The 24,826-nt window shown below is 36.0% G+C and overlaps 1 protein-coding gene across 3 annotated transcripts in view; it reads left to right on the top strand.

Annotated features, from left to right (window-relative positions):
* MALRD1 (MAM and LDL receptor class A domain containing 1) overlaps positions 1 to 24,826 on the top strand; it is a 292,727-nt gene that overhangs the window by 215,989 nt on the left and 51,912 nt on the right. For 2 of the 3 annotated variants that reach the window (XM_068934618.1, XM_009673718.2), the window contains exons 33-34: positions 6,725 to 6,926; positions 19,910 to 20,185. In XM_068934618.1, the coding sequence (XP_068790719.1) occupies positions 6,725 to 6,926; positions 19,910 to 20,185 (478 nt within the window). Of the gene's footprint in view, positions 1 to 6,724; positions 6,927 to 19,909; positions 20,186 to 24,826 lie in introns of those variants that run through there. The other variant, XM_068934619.1, reaches the window with a different exon arrangement.

Raw genomic sequence — 24,826 nt, 5'->3', positions numbered from 1 at the left:
CTCCTGAATCAAATTAGTCTATATTGAACGTGAGCAAGAATACTTTTCTTGTCTTGAACCTGGAGTGGAAGTCAAGACATCTGGACCACTGGTTCTGTACTGATTCTGTTTCTCTTTTGTCCTTTCCTCCATCTCATATCCATCCTATTGAAAAGGATAATACAATTTCATAGGATCATAGTTTAATTCTGTTCGGACATGCCTTCAGGATGCCTCTAGTCCAACCTTTTGCTCAAAACAGGATCCCCCATGCGATCAGACTAGGTTGTTCAGGGCTTTATCCAGTTGATTCTTTAGAAGTTCCAAGGCTGGAGACTGCACAGCCTCTATGGGCAGTCTGTGTCATTGCTTGACTGTCCTCAGGCTGAAGAGGTTTCTCTTTATATCTAGTTGGAGAACTATATTACCTTTCATTCTACCTTTTGTCTATCTTATTTAAACTATAGTTTTTCGGGATGAGATTTGCATCTCAGTTTTATCTCTGGCACCTAATTCATTGATATTGTGAGCGCTGCCATAAAACGAATTAATAATATCAAAGAATACTCGATATTATATGAAGTTAGCATAAGCAGATATATACTTTCTTTATATTCAGTGAATAAAAATACTCAAAAATGTATGCTTCCTAAAGGTATTTCAGTTATTCGATATGAATTTTTAAGAAGTGTTTATACAGCAATCTTGTAATCTTATTATTTCAATATAGCTTTTAAAATACGACATCATATCTTCAAGTCCATTCTTCCCAATTTACATTATTTACCCCTCCATGTACACAAGCTTTGCATGTTAAGATTAAGAAGACAAAAAAGTTGGTAAAAGTCAAGAGCAGTTCCAGATTAAGGTTGAAGTAAAAAGAAGATAGTGGTTACTTTTTGGGTTGTTCAGTAACTTAAATACTCTGGATCTCTCTGTGGAAGATTTGTTTCAGTTCAAGTATCCTGAACATTACAGCATGCAGACCAAATATTTTTCTCAAGGATCTTTTGAATGAGCAAAGTTTTCAGTCATCACAGAACGCTTACAATTAGTTAATAAATAGAAATATGTAGCTTATGTGTGGAGTTAGTAGACAGGCAGCCAAATAGAGCCTGATTTTTTTTCTTCTACTTTCAAACAAACAAGATTAGCTAACGCTCACTACCTTCAGTTTCACAGAGAGATCCATAAGGAAACCTCTTAATCCAGCACAAAAAAAGGTTCCATGTTTATCTCTTCGCAGAATGTACTGTTTATGGACACATATAGTAATAATCATAACAAACTGAAGTAGTCCACAGGGAATTACAGACCTATTACAGACCCAACTGATCCTTATGGATGTTTCCCTTTTTGCTATCAAACTAATAATCTATTTCAGCAGCAACTATTGCTGCTATTTAATGAAGAATATAAATGAAATGTAATTGTTTGAGGAGGAAAAAAAAAAGAACAAAAAAACAGTACCAAACTTAAAAAGCAATGGCACAGTGAAGATTTTTGCTCAGGCTGCAGTGGAGGTGAAGAAAGTCAAACTGTATTTGGAAGTGTGAATAATGTGCTAGAATATGGTAGTGTCAATACAAAAGCTGACGTTATAGCTGTTATCTCAAATGCAGCTATCTGAAATAGTCTTGTCAGGTCTGAATTCAAGAAAAGAGACTGCAGAGACAGAATATACTCAGAGAAGGGTGATTAGAATGACCAAATGCCTGGAGAATCTGTAAAGAGAAAGATTAAAAAAGGATATCTTGGTATAGGAAGTAGGTAGGATAGAATGACACACAAAAAAGTGTTTGTTTCTTTGTTTTTCTAAAAAGGTCCTTACCTTTTTAAGTAAGGGTAGGCCTATTCTTTCCCCCAAAGAGGAAATATTCACTGAGAGTAGAGAAGGAAGAATTTGAGAGCTTCTGTATTTACAGTGCGTACTTCACTTGCAGAATTTTATTATCATAAGCTTTATAATTTCTTTACAGGGAAACTGAAGCATAGGCTATTATTATTTTTAAAAAATATATAATGTTTACAACAACTCTTACATTGAAATAGCAGAGAGAGCATTTAAGAGAGATCTGAATGCTGATACTTCAGGACATCAGCGAACTATTAGCCAGCAAATGAATCAAGTTATTTCGGAATGATTCAGTACAAAAAATTTAGCTTTCCTTAGGGGTTTTCTTAGCTTTTCTTTGACAGGATTGTTATCTAATTACAGTACTAATTACAGGACTGGTCTGAGGTATTACTATTCTCTGAGCAAGAATAGCTCTAAATATAAATATTTTTATTATGTTATAATACAAATGTAAATTTAAAAAATGTTTTTATCTTTACCTTTTGATAACTAGTTGTATTTAAAGATGACAGGAGAGAAGTTTCAGCAAGAAGTTGAGTTTATTTTAACACTTGTTTAATTCCAGTGTAGATCCTGTTGGTCATCTGCACAGAGAGTTGGAAAACATTCAGCTTTCATACAGTTTCAGCATTCCTTCTCTGTAGGTGTACTTTAGCAGTTTGTCATAAAATGGAGCATTAAAACTAAAAGTAATTGCTGATGTGATAGTACAATTCTAATACATTGTTTTTCTGCCTTGATATTTTTTAATACTAACAGAATCTGCTATGAACTGAGGTGCAGTAATACTAAGTATGACTAATTTTTTATTGCTTCAAATTCATTTTTAAAGAAATAAAAAGAAAAGAGGTAAATAGCAACTCTTTAAAGTGTTTTCCTAATGTGACAGTGTATTGTGACACAACTTTGCTAATTTACTTGTAGGCTTTAGAGAAATAAATTTCAGTTTGCCTCTGGTGTCCTTCAGCCCAAGGAAGATACATAATGATGGAATCAGTGGGAGCTTTTCTCAGCTGATACTAGTGCCTGGTGCTTAGTAAAAGTAAGGGACAAGTATGGGACAAGATTCTCCTGCTTCCTTGGCTGGTGGTTAAAGAGTATACAGTGGGAAGGATGGGAGAATATAGCTTCTATTATACAGTCTTCAGATCTGCATTGGCTTCTTGGTTATAAATCAGTTAATTAACCCTCCAGATGGAATATGGATGCCTTTCCAGCATGCCAACAGCTAGAGTCACAGAAGATCAGGAAAATAATATGTTGTCTTGAAAAGTCAGCATGAGGGCATGGAATAGCCACATGAGTTGTAACTGCAGATGACTAAACAGAAAATAGCATTTTGATTCCCTGAAATTCAAAAGGAAATACATTCCCCCCACCCCTAGAATGAAATAGAACCTGAAAAAAGAATTCAGAAATCTTTAACACACAGCACATGCTGTGCAGAATTAGAACTGAGTCATGATTTTAAGACAAGGAAACGGGATTTGCTGTGCCCATATGGACTACAAATGAACCAGCTTGCAAAGGCACCTTGGAGAAAGACTAAGAAGCAAATATTAAAGCTTCCCTCACACGTTCGCCTCATGGAGATTATCATGCTAAATTCTTAAAATCACCGTGAAGCGTGTACTGGGATGTCTTCACTCTTGAATGCTTCACTGTGATGTAAGTGGACTGGTAGCTCTATTTCTGCTGCTTTCTATTCTTTGTGATTTACATTGGGTGTGCTATCTAAAAATGCTGTCAGCATAGAATGAGGAATAAATAGGTATAGTGACTAGTTAGTACAACATGCTACTGTTACTTTAAAATTAAAATGATGGAATTTAGCCAGCAACTAGATTAGTATTACCTGTAGCACAATTTTCTCCTCGTCAGCTGGACTTTCACTACAGATTTCATTCATTACATGTTTTATCTATAGCGGGATTCATCTAACTAGCTTTGCCCCCTTCACGTGTTACATTGATTGTACTATCAGGTTAGCTTGTACGCTATTCATAGGATGCTGTGTTGGTAGCTGTTGCAGTCTCTGGAGGCACTAAGCATCACACGACCGTAATTCTCCAAGACTCTAGGGAGCTGATATCCATCAGAATTCCTCTGAAAAGGCCTGCAGAAATCCTATATATGCTGATTGTGTGCTTCCCAACCTAGAAAGCACTTGACATGGGTAATCTTGGTGACGAATACGGTGTTATATCTTGCAGCTTACTCACTTAAGTGAGTAATAATCTGAGAGAAAATGAGATCTGTGTCGCCAGCTAAAGAAACAGACTCCCTGTGCTTCCCATTTTCCTGAACTTCGTTGTAATCTCATTTGATTTAGTTTATGTTTCAATTTACTTAATATTCTTTAGAAACTTCAACGGAAAATTTTGCAATATTCCTAAGAAGGCCTCAGCTCTTTCCCTGAAGTAGTTGTGGCTGGATAAAGGCTTGCAGAAGTGAAGTAAGAGTATTTGGATTTTAGAGGAGTACTTTGGCAGAAAATGGGATTGAGGGATTTCCTTGCCAGTATACAGGGAAAAATAGAACAGAGCTGAGAAAAGGCCTGAGATTTCTTATGCACCACTTGAGAAATTTACACAAAATTCTATCAGTTTCCACATGTTACCTATGTGCTTGTTATGAGAAACCCTGTAGCAGGTTTAAACTAGAGTCAGACTTAAATGGAGACAAAGACACGTAAGTTAACATACGTTAACTAATCTGTAATAATTACATGTCTGCATGCTCTTACTGTATGGGAAATATGAGTTAAAAAGGGAAGGGAAAGGGGAAAGGGAAGGGAAGACATATAAAATTACCTTGCATTTACGAGGATAGAATCCAATATCATCATAATGCAATACCATTCTAGACCTATTGGCCAGTATACAGCAGGTTCCATGATGGGTATATTGGTTTTACTGAGCATAAGCTGCAAGGTTGACCTGTACATACGCAGAATGACTCCACATTCCATGTGAGAACTCAGTTTGCACATGATGCGGTTTCTCTGCGTATAGACAGAACTGCTGAAGCAAGCCTTGAAATCTATACTATGAAAAACTTCACCAAACTAACGGTAAGGAGTGGAAAAAGCCATCTGACCTCAAACCATGAGCTAGTCTTTAAAAGTCCAGCTGAAGGACACTCTAGTAATTGTCTTCAAATATTTTCAGTTCTTTCCCCTCTCCCCAACAGAGTTTATTTTGTGCATCTGTGAAAACTTTCAAGAAGATATATTAAAAGTGGTATTATTACCTCAATATTATCCTTTCAGAAATAGAAAATACCACTATGTGATGCAATAATAGCTAAAGCCACAGGAACTGACACTATTACAGGCTGTAAGGTTTTAGATCACTGAGGCTGTAATATTTTATTACTGGCAAAATAGGGAGTGGTTGCATTGACACATACAGGTGTTGTAACATAGTCCTGAACGTATGTGTAGAGTTATTCTAAATAAGGAATTCAACTTACTAATGACTTTAAGTCTGATAATTTGAGTGCATGCTTTTTCTTTTTTTTAGTGACTTGAATCAGCTATTTCTTCTTAACAGCTTCCATCACTGTAGACCTGCAAGACACATGCTTTTTAAAAGATGAGGTGCTGGATAGTGCTGTTACACAATCCAGTAACAGAATGTCAGGCTTGGCTAAATTAGGTCCAGATGCTGCTGTGCCTAATTTAGATTATTGTATATCAGTCTGCTTGCTGCTCTTCTCCCCCAAAAATGAAGTAATGTGCAAAACTTTTCAGGCATTAGAGTTATTTTAGTCTATACACCAACTTCTGTGAAGTACTTGATTTAAGATGCCATTTAGGTTTTTCGCTTATTTGTCCCCCAGGTTGGTTGGGAGATGCAAAGCTTTGTGATTATACAGATCATCAGTAGAGATTTAAGGTTAGAATTTTCTTGAGTCTCCTATTTTGTATTTCTTTGTATTCCTTCATCACACTGGGGCGCTCAAGTGGGAACTTGAACTCTCCAGGACAAGTGGAATATTAGGCTCAAAGCTTAAGCGAATGATGATGTTGAAAGTAAGGAGGAGAGGATAATGAATCAAATTGCCGCTCTCTTAAAGAAATAATCATTATCTGGAATGGGTGGCATATGCTGACTTTCCTTACTTCAGTTCTTTTTCACTATTTCTGACCTGATTTAGATTGCATAACGATTTTGGACACCCAAGTGGGAAGAGGAACTACCTATTTAATCTCCTGTGTTGCCTGTGGGTGGCATTGATTCATCAGTTGTTTTATTGTGAATTCTTTTGTTGTCATTGCAATTGTTTTAACTATTTGATATTTTCGTTTATTTATCATTTATATTAATTTTTATGTTGTTCTTTTTATATTTGGACTAATTAACTATCACTTCCTGAAATAATGCGTTATTATAGATTGCTTGTTCCAGATTACAGACCGAAATCCCTTGATGCTGAATCTTTTATTTATATCTTTAAAATCTTCGGCCAGTCTAACAACTATAAGATGGTCACCTCCTAGGGAAGAAGGAGTAGCTCAGGATCCTTCTCAGTCTTTTTCTCAATCTAGATGGATTTTAGATTATATCTTTACTCATTAGCTTCTACTCATCAAGCCAAGACTGCCAGTAGGTTTTCCAAGTAGTGATCGTATTAGCAGTGCTTCTTATTTTATTTTGTTTTTAGGCTAGCTTTTTACTTTCAGCTGAACTAGCATTACCAAAAGTATTCAATAACATTTGATCATTACCAATAAGGTCTGACTTTGAGCCATGGCTAAGAGGGTCCATACTACACAGGCAGGAAGCTGCGCTACTGGGCTTAGGCTGTGTTACTCTCTCTAGCTTTACTCCACTGTCACATAATGTTATTTCACTTGCATTTCCTGGGTTTTGTTGTCAATAGGTATACACAGTTGAAGAACACGGAATGGAAATTCTTATGTGGTCTTCTAGTAGAAATGAAGAAAACAAGTGGATGTATGCAAATGTGGTCCTCTCCAGCAACAGCCCTTTCAGAGTTGCATTTGAAGCTGAAGTGGGGTGGAGCGAATCTACGGAATTTGCTCTTGATGATATTTCTTTCACCCCAGAATGTGTTAATGGAGGTATGTTATTACACTGAAAATGAAGCTTACACGTTTTCTTTTCAGAGCACAGAGGAAAATTATGGCATTCACATTTCGATGCATACCACAGTTACAAAATCTTGATTTTTTTTCTTTTGAAGTAACTGCAGTATGGTTATGCTTTCACTGCATTTGTAAGAATGTAGAAGATAAATGAGCAGAGCACAATCATGCAAAGAGGCAATTACTTCCCAGTGGAAATAAAAGTGTGTAAAGGAGAGAAAGATCAAATTTGTCTTGTCTGATGCATGCGGCAAATTTTTAACTAGCACTTTTTTCCCTAAAGGAAAGGATATACTATATGTAGCATAGGGATTCCTATCTATTTCTTGGTTGAGTGTAGTATCTGAATAAAGATAATTGCCTGTGGATGGCAGAAGACAGTTTTGTGTTAAAACTAACATTTGAACATATCAGTAATTATAGCAACTCACAGTATTACTGTCATTGAAGACCTGTCAGTGTCTTTATGAACTATGTTTGAGAGGGATTTATCACTCAACTGTAACAGTTTTGTCCTGTATGAAAATATTCAGAGAAAGCTTTCATTTGGGAAGGAAGGGTTTTCTGAGTATCAAAGTGGCTCAAAATTATTTTAAAAAGAAAAAGGTATATTCTTTTTATTTTTGCTCTCTTTACAAAATATTTCATCAGTGTAACGAACTTACCCGGCTGCCAGGTGCTTTGACAATTTATGATCTAACTTCTGCTACAAAAGCTAAGTGACTTGAACTGTGTAAAAAATGACTTAAATTCTAACACCTTTATAATGCCATGTTTACTTTGCCAGAAAGGCTGTGTTTACTCTGCAAGTGAAATATAGCCTATGATACAGTATCAGAAGAAAAAAATGTGAGTATGTGTGCAAATACAGATTCCAATATGAATATTAGCCACTCTTTACTTTAAAGAGTCATGAGGGGAAAAACAAAGAAACAGAAAGCTTTTTTGCGTATATTTGTTCATAAGGAACAATTAGGAATGACTATGGTTAAATAGAAGGTAATACAGATGTTACAAAAATATTCTTGAACAATATTTCTTTCTATTTATACACTTTAATGTTCAAATAGGATAGCTTATGTATGAATTAGATGTCATGCTGTTTAAAACGTAGTTTTTATTATTGTGATGACTAAGCAGCTTTCCGGAGAATTAGCCACACACTGATTAAGGCTTAAGGTGAAATATATGCTCGGGTAGGTGGTATTGGCTCAATCTCAAGTTGCATGAAGCTTTTGTTTGTTTATATTTTCTGAATAATACCACTGTTAGGTTCAAGCAAATGCTATTTTGAAATGCTATTCAACAAGCTGCAAATACACGTAAAGAAGTGCTCGTTCTAGCCTTATAAAGTTAATAAACTCTATTAATCAAATTTCATGAATTAATTAGGCAGTTTCATGCCAAATATTGCATTATAGAAGAGAAATTTTCAAGTTGTGTACTTTTAGTACCTGTGACTAGCTGGAATTCCTGTATCTATATTCCAAAAATGTACACAAATCTAATTTCTCTTTTTTAATGAAACTAATTCTTTGATAATTTATAACGGACCAAATGTTAATTGAGAGAAAGGATTAATCCTCCTCCTTAGGCCTGCTGCTTCCATGGTTCCAAGTTCTACTAATTCATCTCCTGGACCTCAGGCATCCTATTTCGGGCATCCTGTTTTCACATATTTCTGTCTCCACCAACCACCCTACAGTTCTATATGCACCCTGACAGTTCTGCTGGTTTCTTCTATCATCCGCTCACTCCCCCAGTTTTATAGTCACTCTTGCTCTTGCCCCAAGCGTGTATTTCACCTCCAGTCCATAAAATACTGTATAATGGAAGGCAGTCTGCTAATAGTCTATGACTTGGTATACGATCTCCTGTCTAGACAAATGATATCTAGATGCTGCTGCTTAACTGTCTACTAACTTTCTGTTGTTTTCATGGTCTTGTACTGTGCTGTGAAGAGTCCTATCCTAATAATCATTACAAGCCAGGTAGGCCAAGTCTGTGCATGTAGAGAGGCAAGAAAACCACACAAAATCTGTATGCTGAACCACAGTGGTTTAGGAGGAAGAACCGACCTCTGGCTTTTTAAAACTGTGCCTGACGAAGAACAGCTACTTAGCAGGGGGTGCTATTTTTTTAACAATAACTATTTCTGAGTAACCATTTAGAACTTCAGACAGTAAAACTTGACACGTTACCTGTGAATAGTACGAAATCACTGCCCTGTATAAAGAGAAGGTTCAGCGTGCCATTCTTGTAGATATTCAGGCAAGAACATCTTTCTTTAACAGAAAGGATGAGGAAGTTTACTTACTCCACTGCCAGCAGTAAAGGTTTTGCTCATCATGTTTATTCAAATAGTTCAGCTCAGCTCAAAGAAAAGTGTATTACCTGAAGTACAGGTTTATTTTAATGTTCTCCCTTTCAGAAAACAGCTCTGCTGCTACAGACTTTTTCCTCTCTCTGTGTTATTATTTTGTCAGTCGCTTTAATTACTCTGGGTTTCCAGAGGCAACATGTTCTAAATAGAAGCAATTACAATTTAGCTGGTTGGGAGCTCTAAGCAATAAAGCATTACCAGCAGCTCTAATTCACCTGAGGTTTTCATTTGTTTTTAAGTAGTCGTCCTCCATTAGCCATGAGAATTGCTCCAGACCCAAGAATATTTCTGAACATGTGAACAAAATGTGATCAAGCTAGTCCCTGGCTTAATGCGGAAGTAACTTCCAGCTGATGTCCATGCATGGCACAGACTCTGATTCACTTGAGAATTAACTGGTAAATAAGATGTAGTCTTACCACTTTTCAGGGTCTGTTATTTTCTGCTGATAAAGGTGTGGGAAGATTTTACATTTCTCACCACCACTCAGAAAAAGTGATCCAGGAATTAGTGCATTTTAGGGACAGAAGAGTATCCAGTTAGAATCATCTTATTTTAAACTTGCAAGTAAAACTTTGAATTGTTTTTAAATGAACAGTAACTTTATTTTTTAAAATAAAAATCAAAAAAAAAAATGCTTCCATTCTAGTTTCAAAGGGATCAAGAATGCTGAAGTATTGAGTCAGATTTTGCATTCATTAATACCTTTCCCATAGTACTTCCAGTTCAGCTGAAAATAGGAAGCATCACAAAAGTTGTTAAATTTTTATTATTTTTTCCAAATTTTAATCCCAGCATTAAACCATGCCGAACATCTAAGCGTTGGTCTGCTAAAATAAATAAGAATGCTGTGTTTCATCACTCACTCATTACTGAAGTAAATCGGAGAGAGAATGTCTGCCTAATTTAATTGCTGAGACATTAGTTAAAGCACTTTTATATGTATGTTCGGAGAGTTTTCTCAAGGAAAGAATAAATAGTAATTATATAAAAAAAATCAATGACAATACATTATCTGACTAATATTCAAGACTCATACAGCCTAATTAATAAATTGAGTTACATTTTACGCCCTCAATGTTGATTCAGATTTTTATCCATGGACATAAAACCCAATGCTCTTAATATTATGACGATACATTAGACTTGCCATGGCTACATTAGGCTTGCCATAGCTGCTACAGTTATTTAACTTTATTTAAACACACTGATGAAATATTGGAGTACAGTATCTAAAATTTCTTTTTTTATGAATATTCATGTCAATTTGTAGTTTTGTCACAATGCCATAAAGAATGTCTAAAGTTTTTGATTGTGATATCTTCCAGAGACTACCCAAGCAAAATATTTATGCTTGCGCAGATCTGCTGGAAAGAGGTGAATTTCAATACAAAGCTATTGTTGACTGTTGCTCCAACCTTTTCACACAGTGAAGCTCTCAGCTAGCCCTTCTGCAGCAACAGTTCTTTGTGAACTTTAACTTCTTCCAAGCAAAACAAAGCAATATTTTCAGTCGTGCTTGAAAATAATGCTGTTGTGGATAATTACTTGCTGGTTTGGTTTGTTTAGAAAAGAAAATTAACCCTCTGAGTTCATATTGTAAGATGACTGAGGTGCATCTCATGTATAAACAGGAGTACAAATATTATGCAGGGCAGGTTCTCCTGTGTTTGAGAATCTCGTATAAGCTTTGCCACCACCAGTAATGCTTTTAGTGTTTCTCAGTTGTTCAGTGTTGGGACTGGTTAATGAAATAATTAAATCTGCAGAAAACAAACCCAAATGAGCTGCTGCATATCCTCTTTTCCTCCACTTTTCCTTATCTTTCTGTATTTCTTCATTTCTTTTTTGTATGTTTTCTTTCATAGTTTCCTTTTTGCATCTGCTTAGTGCTATCTTAAGTATTTTCCTCTTTTCTTTTTCTTTTCATGAACTACTATTTATCATCTCTCTTTTTTTTTACTTTGTTTTAGAGGCTTTTCTACTTCTGTGCTTCTCTTTTTTTTCATCCATTCCTTTTTTTACAAAACATTAATTTTTTTTTTTTAGCCTGTCAGCCTAGTACATAAGAACAGACTGACAACATTGCAAATATTTCCTCCAGCCACCTTTGATTTCCCCTGGAAGACTTATCTGCAGTAGGAAATATCATTATGTAGGTATTCCTTGGAGATATAACAGCAACACAAACACTCAACACAGGACATGGCATATCTTAAGACTGTGCCATTGGATCATAGTGAGATTACCTAAAATCCAGTGTTATTTCCCAGAGTGCAGTGGGATATACTTTTGTCTAATGTTGTCATAGCTCCTGACTTCACCACACAGGCTAACAGCAAAAGGGTCAGATATTTGCTATTTAGGAACTGAAGTACAGTAAAGGTTACAATGGTTGGTAAGTGCTTTCACTTGGGTGAAAAGTTTGCTTTGACATGCCATAGCTCATCCAAGCTTTACTATTGCTCTGCAGTGGAACAAAAAACTAGAGCTGCTATAAAAGTTTTAAATAATCTTTGCACTGAGCAAGCTTTCACTTGTCTTGAAGAAACAGATAGAAGCAGCATATCAGAATCTGTGAATTACGAGACTGGATTCTTCTCCGCATTCAAACGCATGCCACCAAGCAGTTTAAAAGAAAGCTTTTAAAAAAAGGAAAAAACTTTCACTTCCCCCTAATCCTAACATCCCCCCAAATTTGAGTCTTCAGTTCCTTTGGGCCATCATAAGACAACCACTGACAGACAGGCAGATCTATTCCTACAGATCATCTTTCCTAACTTTCTACCAGAGCTAATATTGCAAAGCGTTGGGACAAAAGAAATGATATTTCAGTCACAAAATTTAGGAGCTTGAAATGCCAAGCATACTAAGCAATAAAAAGGTCCACTTAGTACTATAACCCACCTCCAACAGTGGCCAGTTATGGATGTCTGGGAATCTGGGAAAGAGTATAAGAAAAGGGGAAGTACATTGCTGTTTCCCCAGGTATGTTCCCCATCGCCAGCCGTTTGTGACTCAGAGCCTTCCTGAGCCAAATGTAGTCTCTACATAGTGTTCCCATTTTAACCCCAGGAAAATTTTCAGTATTCAAAGTTTATACTGATACTTGTATGAATCTAGGTTTATTTTCCCGAACAGAATAACTGCTCAGTGCTTTCTCATTTAGGTCTCGAAATGTATAAAACTTTTGTTTAAATCTTGGTGTTTTGCTCTTCTATCTGGTGGACAGGATTCATTCAAGATTTCTCCATAACGTAGTTTGAGATCTCACAATAGATGTTTGGCTGGCAGCCCTGATCCTGAAGTTCCTCAAGATCAAAACAATTTCCACTGACCTGCTAGAAAGAACAGCAGACTTGGGCTTTAACGAGAATAGGTATGATAGCTGAGAGGGAGAGAGTCGCAGAACAGAGGAGCTTAAAAGCATTTTACAGAAAATATTTATTCAAACTGAGAAAGTAAAGGACTTTAATCACTGATGGCTTTTAATAGAAGTAGTCTCAGATGAGTATTTAGAGCTAAAGTACAGCAGAATTAAGATTGTCCCTAAGACTTCTTTATTGAAGTAACATAGTAACAGAGTAGTGGACTATAAAGGGTATTTCGATACAGCAGAAACATCATAAAGAGTAAAAAAGTGCAAAGATGTGAGTGTAGTAAGCTAAAGTTACTGGCCAAGATTTTCAAAAAGCAAACCATTGGGCTGAGCTACCATAACTTTAGGTGCTCTATGGTTTCTTTAAGGTGTGTAGCCATCCTTCAAACTTCCAGCCCGTAGTGGTTTCTGATTAGCAACCACAGAGCAAAGACACATAAACTTGGATATGCTAATTTTGTAAAATGTTGGCTAATAATTATTTGTTATTTGTTTCTCCTACAATGTGTATTAAGGTTTTTTTTTTTCCCTGTTCTCTCTCTGCTTCATGGAATATAGTCTTTGAACCCTGATTTTCTATAAATGCTCCTCTGCTCTTCCTACCACCAAAGAATTACATTTGCTTCCTAACAAGATATGCTTAGGTATAATGACATGATCTTTAATAACGTTATTCAATATCATTTTACTTGCAGGACCCTTTCCTGTGTTCAGTACAGAGAACTCCCTGTAGGAGTGAAAACTGATAATTTTGTTTTCTCTATGCACATTATTCAGGTACACCTCTGAAGGCAGAATTAGTAATCTCTATTATGGGATTTTCTGCACTGTTTATAGCTACAGTGCCTAAGTAGTTCACAAATATTTGGTAATTACTACCATAACTACCTTGCATAATGCTATCTACTTGCCAATTCAAAAGAGAGTGAAATAAAATAGCTCCAATAATTTTGGCTATCAGATTTGAAATGTGCAAGACCTTGTTTTTCAGACCACTCAGAAAAAAAATCCTGTATTGAAACAAAAAGCAAAAGATTACATTGGCAAAATATTTCTCCTGTGCAGGTTCTAAACTGCCAGATGAACAAAAGCTTTATGGGACAAACTAGCCAAACAAACAGGCAGTCTAGAAGGCTGGAAGATTTTCCATTTACAGATAATTTTATAACTCTGGCACTTCAGGTAGATCCTATTTTGCTAGATCTGATCAGAAAAGTGTAACAGACACCTGAATCTAATAAAGAGAGACGAACCCAAAAAGGCAGTAGAAGTTTGTGTGTTGTTTTGTGGTGTTTGTGCAAAAAATAGCTTCATCTTGCTAAAGGGTATGTGCGTGTGTGTGCTCTTGTGCCTGTGTGTGTGTGTACGAGGCAACAGTGAGAAATTTCTGCAGCTGAACAGAACTCATCTAACAAACAGAAGAAAGCAGTAATCCATCTCTAAAATTCCTAGAGCTTGAAGGCGGGAGATACGGGAAGGGTTAATTTTCTCACTTGCCGATACTAAAGTGTTAGTACATGGGAGAAACTCTGCAGAGGAGACTGTAACTTCTGATATCTTTAAGTTGCAGAGCCATGGGAATCGCCGTTAGCTTGTGTGCTCATGCTGGCAGCGAAACAGAAATATCTCCCAGGTGGAGAGCTCAGGGACTTTCTTTCCTCAAGAGCAGGAGACGATGTGAGCGGCAGCTGCTGGGGGAGTCTGCCTTTCAGAACAAAGGAAAGGAGCAGGGAAATGAGGAAGAAGTTAGTAGTGACAGAAGACCATGATAGTGGGGATATTTTGTGAATAATTTCTCTGCTTAATTAGTTTCTCCCCTGACACTTACCAGAATACGTTTTACGCCCTCGTTGGCAGAGCTAGGGAATTTCTGCATTTTTAAAGCAACACTAAAAATTATGATCCAAGGTATAGTGTCTTAGAGTTACTCTTCAGCCTATTTCAGTATCTTCTAGTGAACAAACTTAGTTGGCAGTGAACCTACAATTTCTGTGGATTTCACATGAAGGGAAATAGAGAATAATTTTAGGATGAGATGGTTACACTGCACAAACTAGCGTAATAGCTGACAAGTTCTAGATGCTATCATATCATGTTTATTAAAATAAATAAAATATCTTGATCCAAATCTTAAAGTTTCTATCTGTGTTCTTACATCTTTCCAGAATACTTAAATCTTCTTTAAATACTTAAAGCTAGATGCCTTTTGGAATATTAGAAGCCTCTGGATATGTTACTAGTGTATAAAGATTCTATCATCATTGACATTGTACCCACAAAACCCTTCTGTTCACACCAAAAAACAAGCAAGCTCCAAACCAAAGTGGAAGTTATAAATCATAACTTGATTTTACTGGCAGTACGTTATTTGTCTGTTTTTCGTTATGTTTGCATGTCAGCAAACTGTGATCGTTTAGAATAAGAAAAGCAAGCAGCGCAGCAGAATTCTGCACGCATGTATAACACATACTGATTAAACTGTGAAGTCACTGGGGCAAGTCCAGTTTTTGCTAATTCTGACTTTATAGCAATCTGCGAGGTCCTTTTCAGCACCCTGCCCCATAGTGAGGCTTGTGTATTCTCACAAGGGGAAAAAAATGAAAGATTCAATTGACTTATTCATCCTGCCATGCTCAATTTTATTTTCACTTTCTTCTTTTGCAAGCTTTGAAATTAACATTTCATTTTGAACAACTTCAGTCTGCTTTAGTTTTTTGAACAATATTATTTCCTTGCAGCCACCTTGAAAGGGCTGATTTCAGGCCCTATTCTAAAATGTACTGAAGTGAATGTGAAGACTGCCATTTAATTCCATTGAATTAATGCATTGGATTGGCCTGTAATTAATTAATACTCTGGTCTAATGAAAACTGTTGGAGGGGTTTATTTTTGCCTCTGTTAGCCACAGTTAATAGGACCTCTTTTTTTATTAGATTTAGTAGGCAAATTAGAGGCAAACTCATGCAAATATAACAGGCAGGTTGTTAGTTTTCAAAGGTGTGATGCAAGGCCCATTAAAATCAATATGAGCCTTTCCTGCTACCTAAATGGACTTTAGAGCAAGCTCTGACACAATTGAGCTAATGCTGCCTAATAGCATGTGGCAACACACTATTTCATGCTTCTAGGGTTGATTTTAATGCCAACGGCTCCTAGTCTTAATTAGAATTCACTATTATAGGTGATACATAAATATAAATGGAGACCTACTCTCTGCACCTGAATCTTGGTATTTAAATAAGCAAGACAGAAGAGAAGTGGATAGCATGGAGGTGGCATTTCTTTTAAGTTAAGCATATTTGTATGTTTCCAACTGTGCTAAAGACTGCATAATGCAAACATTTATTTTATATTAGCATTTGGGTAATAGCTTCTGTGGTTTTCTGTGATTGAATTCCTGTGATTCATGTGCAAAATGTTTGCAGTATCTACTTGCAAAGTTTGGCTGCAGTCGGGAATCAGAATCAGTAGCATGTGGCCAGTTGCACACTACAGATGACAAAAGACAGCAGTATAACAAAGCTTTTATGTACAGAACATGTTCATCAAAAAACAGCAAGCATTTAATAAATTCCTATCCGGCAAATATGTAATTATGTACCTGACTGTGAGCACTTCATTAACTTAATACTTTCTATACTGTAAAGACTCCTTATTCCTAAAAGAGCTCGTGAGCTCTTTTTAGCTTAACAGATGTTTTGATGGTTAGCACATTGAAATAAAATGTACCAGAAGCACCCATTTTATCTGACAACAATGAAATACAGGTATATTCAGCTGTAGTTATTGCAGTTCATGAGGCAGTACATAGAAAACTTTTGTTTTACACACTGTTCTGATCTTTGTTTTTTGTAGCCCTCTCAAAAATCCAGTTTCACTTCTGAAAGTGAGGGTGCTTGTGAGGTATCTCATCTGGATCCCTACATTATAACTCAAATGACAAGCTACATGAACAGGGTTCACAAAGGATTTTGGGCTTTATTCTAGTGTTGTTTTCTGATACACAAGTTCTATGGGCCATTTCAAACTCCTTTAGTTTTGGATATTTGCCACTCACAATGTAAAAATGAACACTTGAGTGTAAAATGAGATAAGAATATGTTCTCTGCTAGCTATTTTAAAAAAAATCATAGTTCCTTTAACTTTTATAGAGCATCAACAGCTTTTTGCTGTTTTTCATCCCGATCTAAATCCAGACTTGGTGTTCAGTGAAGTAGAGGTTATTTTCTCTGAAACTGTTTTTGATTAGTCTGCTTTCCATCTGTGTGTTGATACAGAACATTTTCTGAGGATCTCCGGTCCTGATTTTCAAAGATCATGCATTTCATTAGATTTATCTCCAAATCCTTAAATAGCTTAAAATAAATACTGGTTTTTTTCTTTTTTTTAAAGTAACCTGTACAATATCTCTTCCACTCCTGAACGTGGTCTGAACGTTAGACCTGTGTAACACTCAGGAGATGCGCACTCGGTTGGGAACATCTTTGCCACATTTGGAGAAAGGTGAAGGAAACATTTTTCTGGCATGCCAGTGCTAAGCAATTGTTGAATCCAAGAATTTTAAGTAACTGAAATGGCCCATGGGCTGCAGATGGATAGTCAGAGTTGTACTGAAGAGACACACTTCAGATTCTGCTGTTTATGCAACCTTCATATGTATCTACAGAGTGGCTATGGTATCCATATGTATAAACAAGCATAATGTTAGTTTCTGAAGCTGAATCAGGCATGTATCCCACTGTGCATCTCAAGACACTGGAGGATGTTTATCATGAGACTGTAATTGGTACTAGTTAATTTTTTGCTGCAAACCAAATTACAGTGGCAAGAAAACAGAATGAGTATTTCCACTGTTAAGAATGCGATGTGTCAATAGTAGATACTGCAATGATGAGCTTAATATAAATAATTACCTAGCAGCTTTGAATGCAAATAATTAGTTTGGCATTAATGATAATGCTGCTTGAGATTTCTTTTCAATTTAGAATTAGTTAATTATTCTGTAGATTTGCATACTTTTAATTACTTTGTTTTAATTGTTAGCTCTATGCAAATTAATGTCTTAGAAAAAAGATAAATAAGATGATAAAAAATTTTTAGCAGGCACATTTAATTTGTTCTTTATAAAAGCATTTATATCCTACTTTATGTAGAGAAAAAAAATTACACTTAGGAGTAAGTTTTTGTAGGTCCTGGCAATCATAACATTTTCTAGAATGTCAGCCCGAGCACAATTTTTCTATTGAATCTCTAAGTCAAGTCAAACAGATACGAACTAACTAATATATAGTGTGGGTCGATAAGCAAGGTGGTATTCTTAAGGTCTTTGAAGTATGTTCTGATCTCATGTATTGTCTTGATCTAAAATGATTTTGCTGATTTCAGGCTTTAGATTTTTATTAATGTACTGAAAACATAGAACAGACCTCATAAGACCACTGGGTAACCTTATCCCTAATTTAACCTCTAGCATAAATTGGAGACATCTTCACTGTTCTCAATGAATATTGCACACACTAAAATAATTTAGTATATGAGTCAGAAAATGTTGCTATGCATTATTTGCATTATTTTTTAACAATAACAGGGAATTATGAAATGTTAAACAGCAGTTTGAGCTCTTTTTCCTTGGAACTGTTTTGCAAGCTACCAGATGATAAAATAATGTTACAAATTCAGATGATAAAATAATGTTACAAATGACAAATGTTGAATAAATTCAAATTTATCTGAATGAATTAGCAGTTTATTTTTGGACAAAATGTTATTGTTATTCATGGTGCAGGTATTTTAGAAACTGAGCTTGTTTCAGGGAAGTTCTCCTACTGTAAAATCCCAGTGTGCTAACACAGAATACACAAAGGGACCGCTATACTGTGTGGGTTAAAAATAGTAGAATAATACAACCATGTGTTGCCTTACAGTGTATCATGGCTTAATGCAACAGTAATGTTTACTTCTGAGATCAGAGAATAATGCTTGCATCATTTCAAAAGGCACACCAAAAGCAGGGTGTGAATTTTGCACTTCCTTGGTTTGCTCTGCTTCAGCCCAACATGGTAGCAAAAATCCTGCTAGCTTTTACAATGCTGGTGACATTAATTTGTCTTTCTTTGTCTCTAACAATCATAATATTAATTGTTTTGTTTATTTATGTACCACAAATTGACCTAGTAAAAATTAAATACATGGAGTTAAATTCTAGAGATTTTTCTCTTCTCCCTGTATATCAAACAAAAATTTCAAGAATTCATCACATTGCTCCCATAGGAGACATGGATGGTGTAAAGAATATAGCTAGCGTAGACAGCTTCTTATAATTCGGTTTCCATAAATAGTTCTGATGGTTCTGCCAGTAAAATTCAATTGCAGTGATTTTGCTGTGAGGAAAGAGGGACTCAGGCGTCTCTAAAGCAAATTTATGTGTGTAAGTGATCACAGAAAGTTGTTTCCAAATTTTTTCCAGCTGTGCAAGTAAACATGGAATATTTCTTCTCGTGTCAGGTGCTTGAACTAGTTGAAATCTTAAAAAATGTGTGTTTTTTTCTTTCCATTCCAACCTGGAAATTTTTATCTAGCCTTTTCTTTGATTTAGTTCTCTATCGAGTGAAACTACGCTACAGAATCAGAGCAATAATAAACTATATCAGTGTAAAACCTTTGTTGTTACTTTATGAAAATCTTTCTTCTTACTCTGTTGAGGATTCAGACCTTATTATGGCTAATAGGTTTCTGTGGAACAACTGTCCTGTTGATCTAGACTTATATAGCCTTTCTTTGTTTTTATCCACTCAATACACAAATAGAAGAATGTTGTGACTTGAGGGCTATCAAGAATATTATTTAATCTTTTCCTGAAACAGGCTGAAAGGTAAGTTTTACTAATACTTTAGTATTAACCCTCCTGTACCTATGTGGCACAAGCAATAATACAATCAAAATAAACGTTGCCTTTGGTCTTTAGAAGGAAAATACTGCAACGGCATCAGTGGGGTTAGTAGATGAGACATAATGTTTTTAATAATGTGTTCTGTACTTAGGAGCTGTGCTTTTATGCAAGTTATTTTATTTTTTTTAAAGCACTCACTCTGGCTGCCTTCCTAGAGGTCCCTATGGGCATCTCAAAGGCATGTAGATGGTCACTGAAAGAAGTGAATCAGCAAATATTCCTTTCTGGGCTTCGTTTTCTCTGTTTAGGACCAGCTGATCCCTACCCTCCAACTTGCAGTAGTGACCAGTTCACTTGTGCATACGTGCAGCAGTGTTTGCCCCTCACTGCAAAATGTAATGAGGCTGAAGACTGTGCAGATGGAAGTGATGAAATGAACTGTCTCACAAAGATCCCTACCAGTGTGTCTCCGGGATCCTGCAAACAAACAGAGATCCTGTGTCCTTCCAAAGGGTGCATCCCATCCCTCCTGAAATGTGATGGTGTGCCTGACTGCCAGCTGGATGAAGATGAAGTCGACTGCCGTAAGTTACTTTTGTTGCTGTAGTTAAATCCATGCTAACTTGCTTCCCTAAAGCAGTGTGAAAAATGTGAAAAAGAGCAATATAAAGAAGTGAAGGGTAGAATTCGGTATTCCCTAGTCAAGAATATTAACATTTGTGTTGTATATAATGTGTTATCAGAAGAGAAGCTCTACATCTGCAAATAAATTTGTTTATTGTCTTTTTTCCTAAATACCAACTGTGACAAATGCTTTACAAGGTTTGCACTGTATTTCTGTTACTGACTGGAAGCATTTCCACTTTTGCCCATAGACGAGTCAGTTGGATTTGCATTGCCTCATGTCTCTTTACAGTATGACAGACAAAAAGTTTTGCAGTTCTGTTATTCAGTGACATTCAAGGCAAGTCTAACCTTTCAAGGATTTCAAAAGCAAGTTCATTCATGTAGTAGCAGCGATCTCTGCCTCAGCTAGGAAGAAAGGCTCACAAGAAAGATAGGAGGGCAACAGACTTGTCTGTCATGAGGTACCATGGAGTTTCAGATGGGCACAAAACTATGTCTGCCCATTTCAAAATATTTCATTATTGGTAGATTTACTGAAGCCAAATGTTTCATTACAGGAAGATTTGGATAATTAACTATATGGAAAAAGATAATTTTTACGTATGCAAACGTTTTTTCATAAACTTTTCTTTCTGCAAAAGTTTTTAGTATATTTTTTCATCCTGTCAGAACCAAACAAATATTAAAATATCAATTTCCAATGGGCTAGATATGCAAATTTTCAATCATCTAGATCAAAACTACTGGCTATACATTCAGGCCACCATACATGCCATTTCTTTTGAAGATTACTGTATATACCTTGTAAACTATCTGTGCATGTCTTTCTAGGACAGTTCATTTAGAACTGAGCTCTGTGGTTTCGTTGGCAAAAGGCATGATTTTTAGGATCTCTCTCACCTTAAATTCTACATATCCCAAAGGCACCAAGATCTCTTCTTCAGTCTTCATTCATCCCTCTCTCCTCCTCAACCTATGCTCTGGGAGAGGCCTCTCTGCTGTATGTCTAGTAGACGTAGATCCCAACCCCAGACCACAACAGTTAACATATGCTCCAAAACTTCTAAGATCCTAAGGCCACAGGACTTCCACAAGTATCAGAACTCCCCAGACAACTGAAATACTGTTTCATTGCCCTTGATTTCTGAAGCAATGCCTAGGGAACAAGGGGAAATTTAGTCCTGGCCTATTCAAAGAACAAAAATTCTCCAGAGTTGTTCCAAACCTAGCAATTCTGAGCAGCATGGAAGTTTGTTCACACCCGTGATCACTTTGTTACTCCTAAACTCAGTTTTGAATATATAAATACTTAAGTTTTGACAATACAAGATAGGAATATGAAGGCAACTACCCCTATTTCTTCTCTGAATAAGATATTGGCTAAGGGGCAAAGCAAAAAGGAAGTGGTTAGTAGTGGTATGGAATGGAATCAGAGAAAAGGTGATTGCTGTTGCACAATGGATTGTCTCATTGAGATGTATATACTATGGGAGTGCAGCATTTCATCTTCTTGAGCTGTCTGTTTTTAGCATAAGATGTCACATAAGTTTGTCAGTAGAGGAAAGTCAGAAAGAGGAGAAGGAAATACCTCTTTTACAAGTTTAGTTTACTTTATTGAAATATTTGCATGTTCTATAAAATAATCGAATGTTGTGCAATTATTTCCAGCCTGTGTGTATACTGTAATTAAAATACAGATTTTTTTTTTGCAGATTTTGGGGAGATCTGAAATTGAATTTTTCTTCTGAAATTTGAATTTTCTTTAGGACAGTTAAGATATAAGTAGCAAAGTCTTTTTCTCGTGCTGATCAGATTTAAGCAAACAGTGAAATTTTATTCCACACCTTCCTCTTTAAATCTCTTTTATCAGAGCTTAAACAATTCTTTATCCCTTTAAATTATTTTGCTATTCAACTCTTATTTTAAGTGCTTGATCCCAAGCTCACTGATGGCAAAACTCTCTTTATTCTCACTGCTGATTTTAGAAGGTTTAAATTTAGGAATTACTAGCTTCTTCCATTTTGTGTGTGCCATGTCCCTTTGCAATATCATTCATTTAAATGTAACAATAGAAAGTCACGAAATGCTCAGCTAGCTTCTGAATTCCAGAATGTATTAAAGAAAATTATCTTCTGGGATGAAGACCAGATGGCAAAATGCATTCTGTGGAGATTAAGTATAAATCCCAAAAGGCAGCCAGGGCAAAGAAAAACAAACAGAAAATGCATTCATCAGATATCTAGTGCAACCACTATTCCTACCACAGAAATGCTCTTCTGCATGAGTTAGAGATTTATGCAGACAGAGTTTCCTGTAGAGTTCACTCAATTTTTAGATAACACAATATTGTATTCATACTGTATTATACCTACTAATGTGGTGAATTTTATTACTTGCTATTTTAGCAAGAAGATCTTGGAATTATTTTCCAGTTATAGCTGTTCTACTAAGCCAGCAAGGGCTAGCTCTCGTTGCCAATTTTAGTGAAAGGTACTTTATGTCACCTGTTTTATCTAACCTTTCTTTTTAATTTCCTCATTGCAAAGGTTAGGGTTTAAAATAAATGTATTAACAGCAATGGGATGTATGCATTGCTTTCCCACATTCCCCAAAAGCATCTGACTTAACTGCTAATAGCAATGAATAAAAAAGGCTTTCCCCAGTCTCTGTAGTCCAACAATATGTATCTGCTATAGTCCTGGTAAATTGTGAATACTTAACAAATATTAACAATTATATATTTTCAAAGGAGCTGTGATTTTTTCTTTCCTGTAGTTTTAATTTGGACCTGCAAAATGGTATATAGGTGAAAAGCTGATATTTTCACTTTAATATCTTCACTTTTATTAATGCCTCCATTTAATAGCTTAATCCCCACAACACTTGAAGGCCTTTCACAAAAGTAAAGAATAACTAGCTGGAGAAGTTTGAAGCTACCTGCAACTGTGTTAGCAGTATGCAATATAAGTTTTAATTTCAATGCAATAAGAGAAATAACACTATTTAAAATCCACTCTTAATGTTATTTGCCTCTGCACTAGTGACTTAGCTTCTTAAATGCTGCATCAGTGCAAAGTATTCAACAGTCAAATCCATTGCTATGAAGTTTCCCTCTGTAAGTGGTATAGAAATCCCAGTACAGTCAGCCTTATCTGGGCAAAGGAACATACCTAAACCATCAGTGGATATTGTTGGACAAAGAGTAAGTGGCAGTTCTTCTATCTTACTCTAAGGTGTGAGTCCAGCAGTCAGGCTGGGACTAGTTGGGGGGAAAAATGGCTAAATAACACTTTTCTTCCTTACCACAACCCTCACTGCAAGTTCAGAAACTGGACCTCTGTATTAGTCATAACATATATCAGACAAACCGTAAGCAGTATTTTATATATACGTAGTTTGCAAAGTCCTCAGAGTGTATGTGCAGACATAAAAAGTCTAAAGTACATAAGGGAAATTACTGAGTTCAAAAATATGTTTTATGTCAAATTTCCAGTTCTGTTTCCATTGAAACTATAGGCTGACCATGTAATTATGCTCACAGACTAAGTATGTGTGTGTAAATGACCACTTAGAAAACTGGTTCAAATATCGTTGGGACATCATCCTCCAAATTGGAAAGGGTTCAGGGTTTGGATCTAATTGCACATAAAATAACTACAAGATTATTATTTGGTTGGGAAAGTGCAGCAGAGGGCATGGGATTGTCAGTTACTTTCTGGAGAGCTAACAAGATCACAAGAGCTAGATTGCAGGATATGCTACAAATCTGGACCATAGAAAGCACCAAATGACTGGAATGATGCTGTAATCTTTTTTTTTTTCCTTTTTTTCCCCTCCTCCTTTTTTTTTCCAGTCTGCCAAGAGCTATTCAGCCATACTAAGAGAGTTCAAGGGAATGGAGAGTAGATAAAGCTAGGGAGATGCTATATGACAGAACCTATATGATGTGTATAAAAGGAAGAATAGAAAAAATATGTATCCACATGCGTAAATGACAAAGTGCGGACTCCCATTTAGAAAGAGAGAAGTCACTAACGTTATCTAAAAAAAACAATTGATTCTGAGTAACCAGCTGTGGATAGCCTAGCAGACTGATATTCTGAATTTTCTGAAGAGACTTTTAAGTATTTTGTTTTGAGGATCCCAGAGTTGAGATATTCTGAAACACCTGCATTTTTAAAAAATATTTACCCCTGCAAAAGGGAGATCTTTCATTGAGGTCTATGCTGGAAAAGGAGATTTTTTTGGTCATGGTGTTGCCTTTAGGCTGCCGTCACTACCAGCAAATTCCCTCTTCAATATCAGGACTTTCCCAGTCAATTAAAGAGATTTTGAATATACAGTTCTGATGTAAACACTAGTCCATAACACTATAGCAATTGTTTAGAATCAGCTAAAACTTTTAATTTCTCGTAAATATTAATTAAAATTGGAAATGCAAGTGGGCTTCTCTTTATGATTGCTGGTACTCTTCTACAGATGTTTCTGTAGTTCTTAGTAAATTGTCAGTGCATGTTATTAAAACGTTTGATCCCACAAATCCTTAGTTGCATGAGTTATTTCATAGTTCTGTAAGAATACCCAAATTGGCAAGAGTT

The sequence above is a fragment of the Struthio camelus genome, chromosome 2 (genome assembly GCF_040807025.1).
Source record: "Struthio camelus isolate bStrCam1 chromosome 2, bStrCam1.hap1, whole genome shotgun sequence".
Taxonomy (NCBI): domain Eukaryota; kingdom Metazoa; phylum Chordata; class Aves; order Struthioniformes; family Struthionidae; genus Struthio; species Struthio camelus.
Note: the sequence above shows the minus strand (reverse complement) of the source record. Positions and strands in the feature narration are given on the sequence as shown.